Source organism: Rhinatrema bivittatum, chromosome 4 (genome assembly GCF_901001135.1).
Source record: "Rhinatrema bivittatum chromosome 4, aRhiBiv1.1, whole genome shotgun sequence".
Classification (NCBI taxonomy): domain Eukaryota; kingdom Metazoa; phylum Chordata; class Amphibia; order Gymnophiona; family Rhinatrematidae; genus Rhinatrema; species Rhinatrema bivittatum.
This window is the reverse complement of record NC_042618.1, coordinates 85,332,158-85,347,047: the sequence shown is the minus strand read 5'-3', so window position 1 is coordinate 85,347,047 and position 14,890 is coordinate 85,332,158. Positions and strand designations below refer to the sequence as shown.

Here is a 14,890-nt window from a genome sequence, read left to right as displayed (position 1 = left end):
AGGCGGGGTCGGAGGCTCCAGACACAGCGGCCAGTTGCTGCTGTGCTTGGGATCGCGTGCTGGCAGTTGGCTGGCGCAAAAGGTAAAATAAAAATTTTCGGGGGGTGAGGGGGTAGAGTAGGGCTAGGGGGAGGAGAGGTTAGGGGAACGGGGGAAGGCAGCGCGGCTCGTCGCACGCAAGATGCACAATTGTGCACCCCCCCCTTGCGCATGTCCACCGCTGATTTTATAACTTACGCGTGGAAGTTATAAAATTGGTTGTACATTTGCGCACACCTTTTTAAAATCTACCCCCTAGTGTAGCTGTGTTTAAAAAAGGATTGGATAAGTTCTTGGAGGAGAAGTCCATTACCTGCTATTAAGTTCACTTAGAGAATAGCCACTGCCATTAGCAATGGTAACATGGAATAGACTTAGTTTTTGGGTCTTGCCAGGTTCTTATGGCCTGGATTGGCCACTGTTGGAAACAGGATGCTGGGCTTGATGGACCCTTGGTCTGACTTAGTATTGCATGTTCTTAATTGACTAAGCACTAATTGACAGGCCGATACAGTAAAGCATGGCTGCGATTACCCCATTTCTGACCCGCTTTGTACCCGCAATTTGGCCTCGTAAGTCCAACCCGCGATTCACTATTCCTTTTAACTCATCCTTACCGCTTCTTTAAATCAACGGGTAACCCTTTCTGCCCGTGGCATGTATATGATATGTAAACGATCGGATTAGCTATTCCCTCCCATACAGTAACGCGCACCCCAATTATCGCTTTTTTAACCTGCAGGTTTGCCGCGTGTTTAACCTGCTAATTTACCGCCTACCCTGACCCTGCGTTAGTGTGGAGCGTCAGGCAAGCCGAGACGAAATTTCACAGGCAAACTTTCCCCCACCCCCGTTCACCTGCCCTGGCCTCGTTCATGGGTGCCGGTCTCCCGCCGGAGCAGCGCCAGTCCTCTCTCCCCTCCCGGGGACAGCCGGCGGTGAGAGCGACTTCAACAGCCCGGGGCGGATCGGGTGCTCCCCATGGCTCCCAGGATTCCTATTCTCTAAAAGGTAACGAGCGCACGCCGTGACCTCGGACGTCCAGCCGGGCGCTCAAGTCACGGCGTGCACTCATTACCTTTTAGAGAATAGGAATCCTGGGAGCCAAAGGGAGCACCCGATCCGCCCCGGGCTGCTGAAGCCGCTCTCGCCGCCAGCTGTCCCCGGGAGGAGGGAAGACAATACTGGGGCTGCTCCGGAGCTGTCAGCGCGGGAGATGGACGGGGGCTGGGGGAAAGTTTGCCCGATTCACTTTGGTCTCGTCCCAGGGAGTGAGGGGGTCAGGCAGCCCTTCTCCTGTATCCACTTCCTGGTACCTGTCATTTGAAATGACAGGTACCAGCGCACCCAGGATACTGTATAGCTGTATAAGCGCCCATACAGTAAAATGGATTGCGCTTCTTGGACGCGGCTTGCATTTGCGTCTAATTTAAATACTGTATCGAGCGGTATGTGATCCGAACTGTGCGTGCGGCAAACGTGGGTGCGCCTGGCACTGCCGCACGCTTTCTACTGCTCCTTACTGTATCGGCCTGTGATTTAGCCAAAGGCAAAGAAAGGTAACAAGACCCCCTTTTTTTTTTTTTTAAAGATCAATTGCTACTTGCCCAGGTTTTTATACAATGGCGCAGGCTATAAATTTGTTAAATAAAGTTAAAATATAAAAATGTGAAAGTATTATATAAAAATAAAATGAAAAATAATACTCATCTGAGAAAAAGTAAATATCTACATTGTTTTTCCAGTAAACAAGCTGCAAGTTAGGTCTGTTTCTTTAATCTCCCATCAGTTTCTGAGTAGCAGATTCCCAGAGACCTGGCCATGGCTTAACTCTGTTACTTTAATGGAGAGACCTAGAACCAGGAAAGCAGCCAGGGATCAAATCTTGCACCTTGTGATTTTGGGCAAGTCACTTTACCTTCATTTTGAAGTTGCTGCCCAGTCATGAAAGGCAGAATACAATTGAAAAATTAAATTGCAGGGCTTGCCCACATGCACAGCAGCGCCCTCTCCTGAAGAAGAGCCGCAGTCCCGCTTCCGATACGGCTCCAAATTGTTGCCTCTTCCTCTGCAGGTTGAGCTGGGGATGGGGGAAGAGAGAGTGTGTGTAAAAAATCCACCCCCCCCCCCTCGCAAACATCAGACCCTGCCAAAGAAATCAATCCTAGCTGCGCCACTGGCGCACGTAAGCTCGTGCCCCTTCTCTGTATCTTTCCTAACATCTGGAGCTCTCTTCAGGTGTTTGGTGCCAAAATGAACCCTGTTCTCCAAATGTGGGGCAGGAGGAGATCCTCATTCACTGCTTTTACCTCTGTTTAACAGATGCCACCTTGCTCCCAGCTCTGGCTGCCTGGCCTCATGCAGTTATTGAAAGTCTACCCCTTGGGATCCTGCCAGTTACTTGGGACCTGGATTGGCCACTGTTGGAAACAGGATACTGGGCTTGATGGACCTTTGTTTTGACCCAGTATGATCTCTCTCATGTTCTTATATCAGCAGAACATTTTCCTGCTTAGTGTTAGCCTGTACGGGTAGCAATGCTATTTATTCTTCTTCTCTGGGTCATTGTAAAAACATTAAACAGATGCTGAGCAACTACTGTTTGTCACTTGATTTCAGTTAAAAAGACAAACTCATTTTCATTATCATTAATTTTTATTTTATAAATGAGTTACAAAATTCAGTATCTGACTCTGGGTGCAGAGTTCTGCTCGTTCTTCACAGGCTGGGGCAACTTACATTGCATCAACTTAAGAAGTAAGCAGAGATGATGAGAGATGTCACATCCAAGTGAAGGAGATAAGAGCTGTTACCTTTCAAGATCATACATCCAGTTGAAGGAGATGTTGAGACACATCACATTCAAGCAAAGAGACCTCTGATTTGGAAACTTCATACAGATTAATTTTTGATAATTCTTATGTTCGTCCGCCAAGATGAAGTGAGCATGTGAAGATGTGTGGAACGCTGCTTAGAACCCAAAATAGGAAAATTGGTTCTTACCTGCTAATTTTCATTCCTGGAATCCACAGATCAGTCCAGACAAGTGGGTTTTGCATCCCTGCCAGCAGATGGAGGCAGAGAACCTAGGATTGGGACCCCATGAACTGGAGCGCTCACATCCGGAAAAAGGACTGATAACTAACTAGCTCACTCGGTTCAGAATATATACACTCTGACCATGAGGCAGCTTGTGCTCTAATGGAATGTGCTCGTAACCCTACTGGAGCTGCATGTCCTTTACACAGATAGGCAGAAAAACTGCCTCCTTTAACCAGCGAGAATTGTGGTTTTAGATACCTGACATCCTTTCTTCTCACTACTGAAGAGAACAACGATCATCCGATCAGCAAAAACTGTTCGTAATCTTAAGATACTGCAACAACTGATGAACATCCAACAAATGAAGTTCTTTCGCCGGTGGCAATTCCTGTGACAAATTCAGAAAAGCAGAAAGCTCCACCGTCTGGTTCATATGGAAAAAGAGAACCAGAAAAGAACCGTATGCAGTGTCACATCATCATCTGCAACACATGACAGAGCCTGAAGCTCAGAAATCCACCTGACTGAACAAATTGCCACCAAAAACCACTGTCTTCAAAGTGAGATCCTTCACTGCTGCCCCATGAAGATGCTCAAAAGGAGGACCACACAGCACCCGAAGGACCAAGTTAAGATTCCATTCCGGACACAATTTCCACAATGGAGGCCACAAATGCTAGACCCCTTCAGAAAGCGAACAATATCTAGATGAGAGGTCAAATACCTCCCCTCAAATTACATCTAAGGCAACCCAAGGCTGTCACCTGAACCTGTAGCGAAATATAAGCCAACTCCTTTGACAGCCCCCATTGCAAAAAGGCCAAGAAGTGAGGGATATCCACCCTCAATGGATCCAGATCTTCTTCCAAGCACCAGGACTCAAAAACCTTCCACTCCCTGGAATACACTAGAGAAGTAGCAGGCCTCCTAGCCTGCAGCTAGGTGGCAATAACCGGCTCAGAATATCCTTTCAGTCACAAGCATTGCCTCTCAAAAGCCAAGCCGCGAGACAAAAGTGATCTGAAAAGATGGGACCTTGTCGAAGCAACCCTTGTAGATGAACCAACCTAAGAAGACCGTATATTGCGAGATGAACCAGATCTGCGAACAATAGGTGGCATGGCCATTCTGGAGCCACCAGAATCACGCTCCCTGCGTGACCTTCTATGTGATGCATGACACGCCCTACAAAAGGCCAGGGAGAAAACACGTAGAGCAGAATCCTTTTCGGCCAAGGCAGAACCAGAGCATCTGTACCCTTGGACCAAAACTCTCGCCTGCGACTGAAGAATGAAGCTGCCTTGGCATTATGATGCCATCAGATCCAACAGCAAGTTGCCCCAACTGGCACAAATGAGGTTGAAGGCCTCCAAGGATAACTCCCATTCTCCCAGGTCCAGCTGTTGCCTGCTGAGGAAGTCTGCCTGCACATTATCGACTCCTGCAATATGAGTTGCTGCTATTCCTTCCAGATGCAGCTCCGCCCAGGCAAATAGCTCCCACACCTCTTGGGCTATCGCACAACTCTTTGACCTTCCTTGATGATTGATGTATGCCACCGTTGTTGCATTGTCTGAGAAGATCCTCACCATTTTCCCATGAAACTGAGGAACAAACAACAACAATGCTCTGCGTACTGCTCTCGTTTCCAGATGATTGACAGACCAGACCACTTTTGTTGGCATCCACTGACCTTGCGCTGTCCGCCCCGGACAGATCATCCCCCAACCTTTGAGGCTGTCATCTGTGGTCACCACCACCCAGTCTGGAATCTCCAGATCCACTCTCTTTTCCAAACTGGGGTGAGACAGCCACCATGAGAGACTGCAACTGGATTCCTCCTGTAGAGGTAAGGGAAAATGATACTCCTCTGACAATGGATCCCAATGGGATAAAAGTGCCCTCTGTAGCGGACGCATGTGAGCAAAGACTCACAGCACCAAATCTAGCGAGGACGCTATGGAGCCCAACACTTGTAAATAATCCCAGACTCTGAGCACCGCAAGTCATAATAGACAAGATACTTGTGCCTGCAACTTCACAATACTGTCTGAAGTCAGGAAAACCTGGCCAATCCGGGTGTCAAATTGTGCACCCAGGTTTTCCAAGGATTGGACAGGCACTAGGTGGCTCTTTGTCAAGTTTATAACCCAACCCTGCAACTGCAACCTTTCTACGACCTGTTGAACTGACTGACAGCCTTCCTCCTCTGACTTTGCTCAAATGAGCCAGTTGTCCAGGTAAGGATGGACTAGAATCCCCTCTGTTCTGAGAGCCACCGCCACCACCATCACCTTTGCGAATGTCCATGGTGCTGTCGCTAGCCCAAGGGAGAGCTCAGAACAGGAAGTGCTGCCCTAACACCATGAACCTCAGAAACTTCTGATGTTCCGCTCATATGGGGATATGCAGGTAGGCTTGTCAGGTCAAATGATGCCAGAAACTTCCCCCTGCGTACCGTTGCTATCACTGTCTGCAATGTTTCCATACAAAAGCGCAGAACCATACAAAAGCGCAGGGCTGTTCAGCTTGGAGAAGAGATGGCTGAGGGGGGATATGATAGAGGTCTTTAAGATCATGAGAGGTCTTGAACGGGTAGATGTGACTCCGTTATTTACACTTTCGAATAACAGAAGGACTAGGGGGCATTCCATGAAGTTAGCATGTGGCACATTTAAGACTAATCGGAGAAAATTCTTTTTTACTCAATGCACAATTAAACTCTGGAATTTGTTGCCAGAGGATGTGGTTAGTGCAGTTAGTGTAGCTGGGTTCAAAAAAGGTTTGGATAAGTTCTTGGAGGAGAAGTCCATTAATGGCTATTAATCAATTTTACTTAGGGAATAGCCACTGCTATTAATTGCATCAGTAGCATGGGATCTTCTTAGTGTTTGGGTACTTGCCAGGTTCTTGTGGCCTGGTTTTGGCCTCTGTTGGAAACAGGATGCTGGGCTTGATGGACCCTTGGTCTGACCCAGCATGGCAATTTCTTATGTTATGTTCTAACCCGCAACGATAGATTGACCGTCTGAAGATCCAGAATTGGCCGAAAGATGCCTTCCTTTTTGGGAACCATGAAATAAATTGAGTATCTCCTCTGTCCCTGCTCCTCAGACGGAACTGGGACAACTGTATCCAGCCTTTGCAGCTGAAGACGCGTGTCCTGGATCTCCTCTCATTTGCTTCGAGTCGAGTATTGAGACTCCAGGAAGGCTTCTCTGACTGGGCATGAAAATTCTAAAGTGTAACCATCTTTTATGACCTCGAGGACCCATTGGTCTGAGGTGATCTTGGTCCACTCCCCGTAAAAGTGGGATAATCTTCCCCCTACAGCCTCTATGGAAAAGTGGACCCACCTTTCCTCATTGTGAGGACTTTCCTCCTCCGGTCCCCTGACTGGAAGAGCTCTAAAAGGTCTTCAGGAACCTTGAAAGGGCTGGTTCCTTCCCGAGGTCTGCTTCTTCCCAGAGCCTGAGGCAGTCTTGCTGAAAACAGGGGGATGGGGAGTAAAATTCTTCTTGCTGCTTTTATCTTCCAGAAACCTGTTTCCTTTCGACTCCCCCAGCTATTTCATCAGCTTATTGAGATCTTCAACGAATAGCAGCTTCCCCTTAAAAGGAAGATTGTGGAGCTGGGTCTTGGACTACATATCTGCTGACCAGTTTCGCAACCACAAAAGTCGTCATGCCATAACAGCTGAGACCATACTCCTGGCTGACATAAGCACCAGATCATACAGCACGTCTGCCACGTAGGCTACCCTGCATGGAATTAGCTGTCTGGGAGGAATCCTTCTGTAGCCAGCATAAACAGGCCCTCTGCATAAGACTACCACAGACAGCCGCCCGCAGACTCAGGCAGAGATCTCAAACATCTGTTTTAACTGAATCTCCAGTTTGCGGTCCCGCATATCCTTCAGTGAGGCTGACTCCATCACTGGGATAGTTGTCTTCTTGATCACAGCTGAGACCAAAGCTCCTTGCCAAATAGGCTTTGTGAAAGAGAACAAAATCTGCTGAAAAATCTTCCACCTCAGCAGAATCCTCGGCTTGAATGCTGACTCTCCCTCCCCCCCATTCCCGATGCTTTGCTGCTTGCACCATCGGAGATGGCGGGCGGGGATCCCTGGGTACCTTCGAAGCCACCTGCTTCCTATTGCGCCTCAGCTACATTAGCTGCATCTCCAATTTCCCCGGGGTCTTCTGCAGCAGACCCTGCTGACCTGGAAGCTTTCTACCTGCTGTTTGCCTTGGAGGAGGTTCCCTCCCCCAAGGCAAAGTCAGAACAGATCATGGCTAAATTAAGGTGACAGCGCCGCGAGCTGCACGCCTTACTGGATCCCCATGGAGAGAAGCCGGAGCCATCTTTTCAGTGCATGTGGCCCAATCGCAGTGCCGTGTGGTTAATGAGGCCTGCCGAGGTGCGCGTTCCCGGGAGTTCTGCCTCCTCAAACTGCTCCAGACCCTGGGGCTGAGGAGGGCCTGAAAATCTCACTCCCCACGGTGCTTTCGGCTCCCGCTGAAGCTTCCCAACACCAATAGGCCTTGCCGGCAAGCCTAGCCTTTTCTTTTAAATTAAAGGCACAGCTCCCTTTTAAAAGAAAAACCCTTACAAACAGGTATACTTCCATGATTCGGAAGAAGGCCCTGGGGAGGAGACCACGGAAGGAGAGAGGGAGCCAGACCACTGGCTATCAATCCCTCCGGATGTTGCAGGCCAAGACCAGACAAGGATTAGCAACCCCCGCTCGCCCGGCTCTACCTGAGGGATGGCCCAGGAAGGTGCCTAACACCTCAGAGAGCAGCCCTTCCGATAAGTTCTGCTTTTTTTGTTTTTAAATTTCTCTCAGCCTGCAGGTTTGCACCTCTACCATCTGCTGGAGACAGAGAAATACTGAGGGACTGCAGGTGACACTCTCGGATACGGAGCAGTGCCTAAAAAGTTTTTATTCTAGGGATGCAAATCCCCCTTGTCTGGACTGATCTGGGGTATGAACAGGAACTCTCTGCTTGTGTTCACGTGTCCTCTTGTGATTCATATTGGCAAAAACTGGCAGCACGATGAATACAGCAAAGAGATCAAGACCCTCCAAAGCAGGTTATGATCCTTCCCTGCACTCGCTGCATGAAGCTTGTGAATTACCTCACACAACACAGCGACGTTAATTATGTATTATTTATTTAATTTCATCTCTAATTGATCAAAGTCTTCAAAGTAGTTAACAATATCAAAAAGTTACATAAAACAAGTTCAAAATTAAAACAAAATTACAAACTAATGGAGCTCTAGCAAGAAATTTTATTAGTCCCAAAAGCATGGGCCTCCACGATACATCACCTGAGATAAACAGCAAATCCTCCCTGCTTCACAGCTAAGTCAAGTCAAGTAAATACAGAAAACGTAGCACTGTGCCAACTCTGCAGATGCCGAGAAGGAATTCTCTCCCTGTGCCTGGCAGGAGAGAAGAGGAATAAGCAGGCCCGGGCACTGCATCTCAGAACTCTGCGGCTACGTTTTAGCCATGGACTCTGCAACAATGCCTGCTGGACACAAGTACCTGCAGATATGCACTGCTTTTATCTGTGGGGATACCTTCCTCCCCAGACCACACCTCCTTTCAATGGGACTTAAAATCCACGCAGCACCAACAAAACGCAGACTTTTAGTCAAATTGAGGGAGGGCTAAATGCAGACAGACAGCTTGCACGTATAAATCACTATTCGTGTGCATTAATGATAATTGTCCTGACAACATACAGGTCCTCGGGTAAATCCCTGCACATACACTGAGCACATGGTGGACGTACAAAGTGGTTCCCTTACCACAGGTTTGAACTTGTGATCCTTAACTTGAACCGTTAAGGTTTCAGCCTTAGCTATTGAGCATTCGTATATCTTTCATCAATATTTTTAAGGTAATTGAATTATGAATGTTTTTGACAGTAGCTAGGCCTGAAGCCTTGACGCTTCATGCGACTGCTCACAAGTTACCAATGAACTAATTCAGCTTGTTTTGGGTGAGCTGCAGGAGAAACCAGCACTTGCACTGCTCTCGGCATAGTGCTCCCACGTTTTACTCTTTCTGTCCCCACCTTCCCCCGGGGCTAGGACAACTTGCGGAGGGGGCACATAAGGTTCTTCCCAGAGTCATGGTGTAGGCATAAGGTGAACGTTTATGTTTCATGGGTGAGGACAGCCACAAGCTTTTTGGGGGTGCAAGCTTTCCACAATGAATGGGAGCAGTGCCCAATATTTACACAGATGGGGGAAGTGCCTGCATGAGCTGTACCTTTTTTCAGTATGAAGATATTGCACTTTTCACACCTGGAACCAGCTGAAACAGAGAGGCCACGGCCTGTCTCATGCATCACCCCACCACTGACAGAGAAAACAGCAAATCATACATGAATCTTGATAGCAAACATCCTTCAGCCATGCTCAGAGGGAACTGCAGCTTGTTGCTTCCCACCTGTGCATTCAGGATGCTTCTTCAGCTTCACAAGGGGGCCAGGGATGCACAGAATCCGTGTGATAGGCCCGGCCCTACTCCAGTCCCTCAGTTTGGTTCCATCAAGCAGAAATTCGAGGTAGGATGGGGCACAGCAGAAAATCGTGCAGCCCCACAACATTAAGGCAAAATGTCTCTAATGCGGGAAGAGAATATAACCTTAATGTAAAGAAGAGGCTGGGTCAGAGCATCCCAAATCCTTCACAGCCCTCGCTGATCGCCAGCTTCAGCATCTTATGCACCTCCTCATAGGAGTCATAGGTGGGCAGACACAACTGGTTAAAGCTGCAACGTAAGAAAGAGGCATGTGAAAGGCTTTTACAGAGGACGACACACATAACATGAGGCCACGCCATCCATCTGCTTTCTCACTGTGACTAATCCGCCTCACAAGTACCTGCTTTATCCAAAAAAGGAGATGCATTCCTAGTTTCTCGCTCCCAGAGATAGCAATAACTTTCCCAAGTCTACCTGCCTCATAATGGTTTTTGGATTTTTCTCACACATCAAACAATGATCCAAAGACAAAAAATGTGGAAATAAACATTACCTGTTCAGCCTTTAGAAACTCCAAAGAGACAGGTAAAGGTTTCAAAAACACTGGCTGTTTATTTAAAGATAATTCACGTCGATACGGTCCCCCGACATGGCCGTGTTTTGCCGGTGGGGCTGTATCGTGAGGGAATAACTGGAATCTTTATTTCCAGAGACTTCCTTCACAATTACCTTTTCTTGAAATTTTAGTTACAGTTGGACAACAAGAATTTGAAACTTCCATCTACTGTAAAGCGTGAGATCGGAAGACCTTACGGCACTATTCTAGCATCTTCCTCACCCCCTGCAGGATAATATTCCCGTGCGCTCATTCCTTCGACTTAGACGCCTCTCTTCTACCCAAAGCAACAAGGCAACCTGCATGATTGCTTGCTTTTACCCCTACAGGATTATTAAACACATGTTTAAACGTGCCCAGTACACTAATAGGAAGGAAGAGGGATTCAGTTTTTGTTAGGAACTGGGGAAACTTTTGGGGAAGGGGGAGTCTCTTCCGAAGGGATGGGCTCCACCTTAACCAGGGTGGAACCAGACTGCTGGCGCTAACCTTTAAAAAGGAGATAGAGCAGCTTTTAAACTAGAACAAAGGGGAAAGCCGACAGTCGCTCAGCAGCGCATGGTTCGGAGAGAGGTATCTTCAAAGGATACTAATGATGCATTAGAATTACCCATCACCTTGTGAATAGTTAAAGAACATATTGTGAATAGTTAAAGAACCTACTTTCCTTCTACCCGCACAAGAATTACCTCCTCTTACCCCCCCCCTTTCCCCTATTACCTTTTCCCCTCTACTCTCCTTAAGAGTTTATCAAGTAATCACCTGATAAACCACCTATCCCAAGTTGAACAGCTGTCATATTGTTTATCTATTCTAATTTATAGTAAAGCTAAATACTGTTTATCTATGCTTATCTACTCTAAATTATTGTAAAGCCTGTTGCTACGTTACATTGTGAACCGGGGTGATGTTTTTAACGTGCCCCGGTATATAAAAAACTCTTAAATAAATAATAATAAATAAAATAATTAGGGCATCCCGACAGTGAGGTTCCAATAATTAGAAAAGTAGTCCAAGTGCCTGTAACTAAAAACTCAGCTGAGCTAAAAAATTCTAACTTATCCCTATCAATTAAAAAGCAGAATGAAAATACAAACAACAAACAAACTTTGAAATGTTAGAACATAAGAACATAAGAACATGCCATACTGGGTCAGACCAAGGGTCCATCAAGCCCAGCATCCTGTTTCCAACAGAGGCCAAACCAGGCCACAAGAACCTGGCAATTATCCGAACACTAAGAAGATCCCATGTTACTGATGCAATTAATGTTCACTATACAGACACGCCCCTTGTTGAAGACAGCGAGCGGACGTGGGAGTGTTCAGTCTCCCATCAGGTCCGCGTTACGATTTGAAGGGTATTTAAGGTCTTTTAAAACTAATTTACAGGAAAATTTTGGCCAATCCAGAGATATAGAAGACATTAATCCTGAAATAAGTACTACAAGGGCACAGAAAGAAAGTAATGCTACAGATAACACAGGCGTTCCCAAAGGTCATTGATTACTCTAATTGAGAACACCGTAGCTAGCCTCGGTCTGGTGAAGTGAATGGGTGGGTACCCGCGGTAAGTATAAAAGCTTAGAATAGGCAAGCGCGCCTTAGACACGGAAGTGAGGCGTCGTCCACGAGCAGAAGTATGGAAATCACAAACGTGTCTATTAACGTGCAAATGGTATGTGAAAAAAAAAAATATTGTCAGAATAGGAGTTAGAAGTGAATTAATTGTGTTATTTTTATAGTCGGAGACATAACAGCCACTGTGTACCTGGTCAGGACACAGTACTACCCCTCCCGTAGCCCCTGAAGCAGGCACGAACGTGCCGAAACATGGTCCATGTCGGGCAAGCAGACGCGAACCCGTGAGAAGAAAGAGAGACGGATGCCTTGATAAGTATTTATTCATAATGAACGGGTCGCCTCAGCGAACGGGGAGATAAGGGGTTTTTATGAAAATAGTTTAAGAAGAAAAAATTGAAAAAGAAAAATTGTTTTCACTAAACTTGGATAATAAAGAATAATAGACGGGGCGAAAGAAAAGGACACCCATCAATTGGTTGTCCTTCAATAGAGCCACTGTACATAAGTAACACCATAGCACAAGTATTCCCTTGTATTGATGTATCTTGGAGTATTATTACTGATGCAATTAATAGCAGTGGCTATTCCCTAAATAAACTTGATTAATAGCAGTTAATGGACTTCTCTTCCAAGAACTTATCCAAACCTTTTTTGAACCCAGCTACACTAACTGCACTAACCACATCCTCTGGCAACAAATTCCAGAGATTTATTGTGCGTTGAGTGATAAAGAATTTTCTCAGATTAGTCTTAAATGTGCTACTTGCTAACTTCATGGAATGCCCCCTAGTCCTTCTATTATTCGAAAGTGTAAATAACCGAGTCACATCTATTCGTTCAAGACCTCTCATGATCTTAAAGACCTCTATTATATGCTAATGCCAGAAGTCTAAGAAGTAAGATGGGAGAATTAGAATGTATAGCAGTAAATGATGACATAGACTTAATTGGCATCTCAGAGACATGGTGGAAGGAGGACAACCAATGGGACAGTGCTATACCGGGGTACAAATTATATCGCAATGACAGAGAGGAGCAGTCGGGAGGAGGTGTGGCCCTTTATGTCCGGGATGGCATAGAGTCCAACAGGATAAACATCCTGCATGAGACTAAATACAAAATTGAATCTTTATGGGTAGAAATCCCTTGTGTGTCGGGGAAGACTATAGTGATAGGGGTATACTACCGTCCACCTGGTCAAGATGGTGAGACGGACAGTGAAATGCTAAGAGAAATTAGGGAAGCTAACCAAATTGGTAGTGCAGTAATAATGGGAGACTTCAATTACCCTCTCTAAAAAGACGTCATGTAAATATAATTTTGCTTAATGTGCTGAATTACTTACAGAGCCATCATAAGATTTGTATTCGTTGTGTTTCATCATAACTGTTTCTAGTGTGTAGACTTCAATTACCCCAATATTGACTGGGTAAATGTATCATCGGGTCACGCTAGAGAGATAACGTTCCTGGATGGAATAAATGATAGCTTTATGGAGCAATTGGTTCAGGAACAGACGAGAGAGGGAGCAATTTTAAATCTAATTCTCAGTGGAGCACAGGACTTGGTGAGAGAGGTAATGGTGGTGGGGCTGCTTGGCAATAGTGATCATAATAGGATCAAATTTGATTTAATGACTGGAAGAGGAACAGTGTGCAAATCCAAGGCTCTTGTGCTAAACTTTCAAAAGGGAAACTTTGATAAAATGAGAAAAATTGTTAGAAAAAAACTGAAAGGAGCAGCTACAAAAGTAAAAAATGTCCAAGAGGCGTGGTCATTGTTAAAAAATACCATTCTAGAAGCACAGTCCAGATGTATTCCACACATTAAGAAAGGTGGAAAGAAGGCAAAACGATTACCGGCATGGTTAAAAGGGGAGGTGAAAGAAGCTATTTTAGCCAAAAGATCTTCATTCAAAAATTGGAAGAAGGATCCAACAGAAGAAAATAGGATAAAGCATAAACGTTGGCAAGTTAAATGTAAGACATTGATAAGACAGGCTAAGAGAGAATTTGAAAAGAAGTTGGCTGTAGAGGCAAAAACTCACAGTAAAAACTTTTTTAAATATATCCGAAGCAGAAAGCCTGTGAGGGAGTCAGTTGGACCGTTAGATGATCGAGGGGTTAAAGGGGCACTTAGAGAAGATAAGGCCATTGCGGAAAGATTAAATGATTTCTTTGCTTCGGTGTTTACTGAAGAGGATGTTGGGGAGGTACCCGTAATGGAGAAGGTTTTCATGGGTAATGATTTATTTATTTATTTATTTATAGGCTTTTCTTTGCCGACATTCGTAAGGCACATCATGCTGGCTTACACTGAACTGAAAAGGAGGAAATACAATACAATAAACAAAAAACCATATCATAGTCAATGCAAAAACAAAGGCAAAAAAAACAAAGGCAAAAAGGGGAACTATGTACATAGAAAGAGGCATTATATATCAGATATTTGAGACCTGAGCAAGCAAAAGGGCAGCAAGAGGACAGAAAGGAACTTTGTACATTCTATACATCATTATCTTATCGATGAAGTTCGTATGCCGAGGGAGTTCGAAGTGCAAGATTCTGGGGGGGAGAGAGGGGTAAAGGAGGCACTAGAGGTAGGAGGGAGCGAAGGGGCGGGAGGCTGGCAGAAGGAAAGGTCATAGAGGAAATCCGTTTAGGCGGAAAGTCTACGTTATGTTTGTATCGGGGTAGGCCTGCTTGAAGAACCATGTTTTGACACCTTTTTTAAATTTGGTGAGAGACGGCTCTATACGGAGGGAAGAGGGGAGAGAGTTCCAGAGGGAGGTACCAGCTATAGAGAAAGCCCTTTCTCTGGTGAGGGACAGATGCGCAGACTTAAGGAAGGAGTGTGTAGGGTACCTACATGGGCACTTCTTATGGGGCGGTTAGTGGTGCGGAAGCGAGGCATTTCTTCAAGCCAGGTGTGATTGTATTTGTGTAATGAACAATGAAGAATGGTCAGGGTTTTGTATTGAGCGCGGAAGGCGATAGGCAGCCAGTGCAGGTCCTTTAAAATAGGGGTGATGTGTTCCGTTTTGCGAGTATTTGCTATGACTCTGGCCATGGAGTTTTGGAGGATCTGGAGTGGCCTGATGGTGGA

General features: G+C 45.9%; 1 protein-coding gene across 6 annotated transcripts in view; it reads right to left on the bottom strand.

The window, feature by feature from the left end:
- Positions 1-8,225: 8,225 nt before the first annotated feature.
- AREL1 (apoptosis resistant E3 ubiquitin protein ligase 1) overlaps positions 8,226-14,890 on the bottom strand; it is a 295,300-nt gene continuing 288,635 nt past the window's right edge. For all 6 annotated transcript variants that reach the window (XM_029598425.1, XM_029598426.1, XM_029598429.1 and 3 more), the window contains exon 20: positions 8,226-9,874. In XM_029598425.1, the coding sequence (XP_029454285.1) occupies positions 9,772-9,874 (103 nt within the window). In that variant the 3' untranslated portion in view covers positions 8,226-9,771. The remainder of the gene's footprint in view (positions 9,875-14,890) is intronic.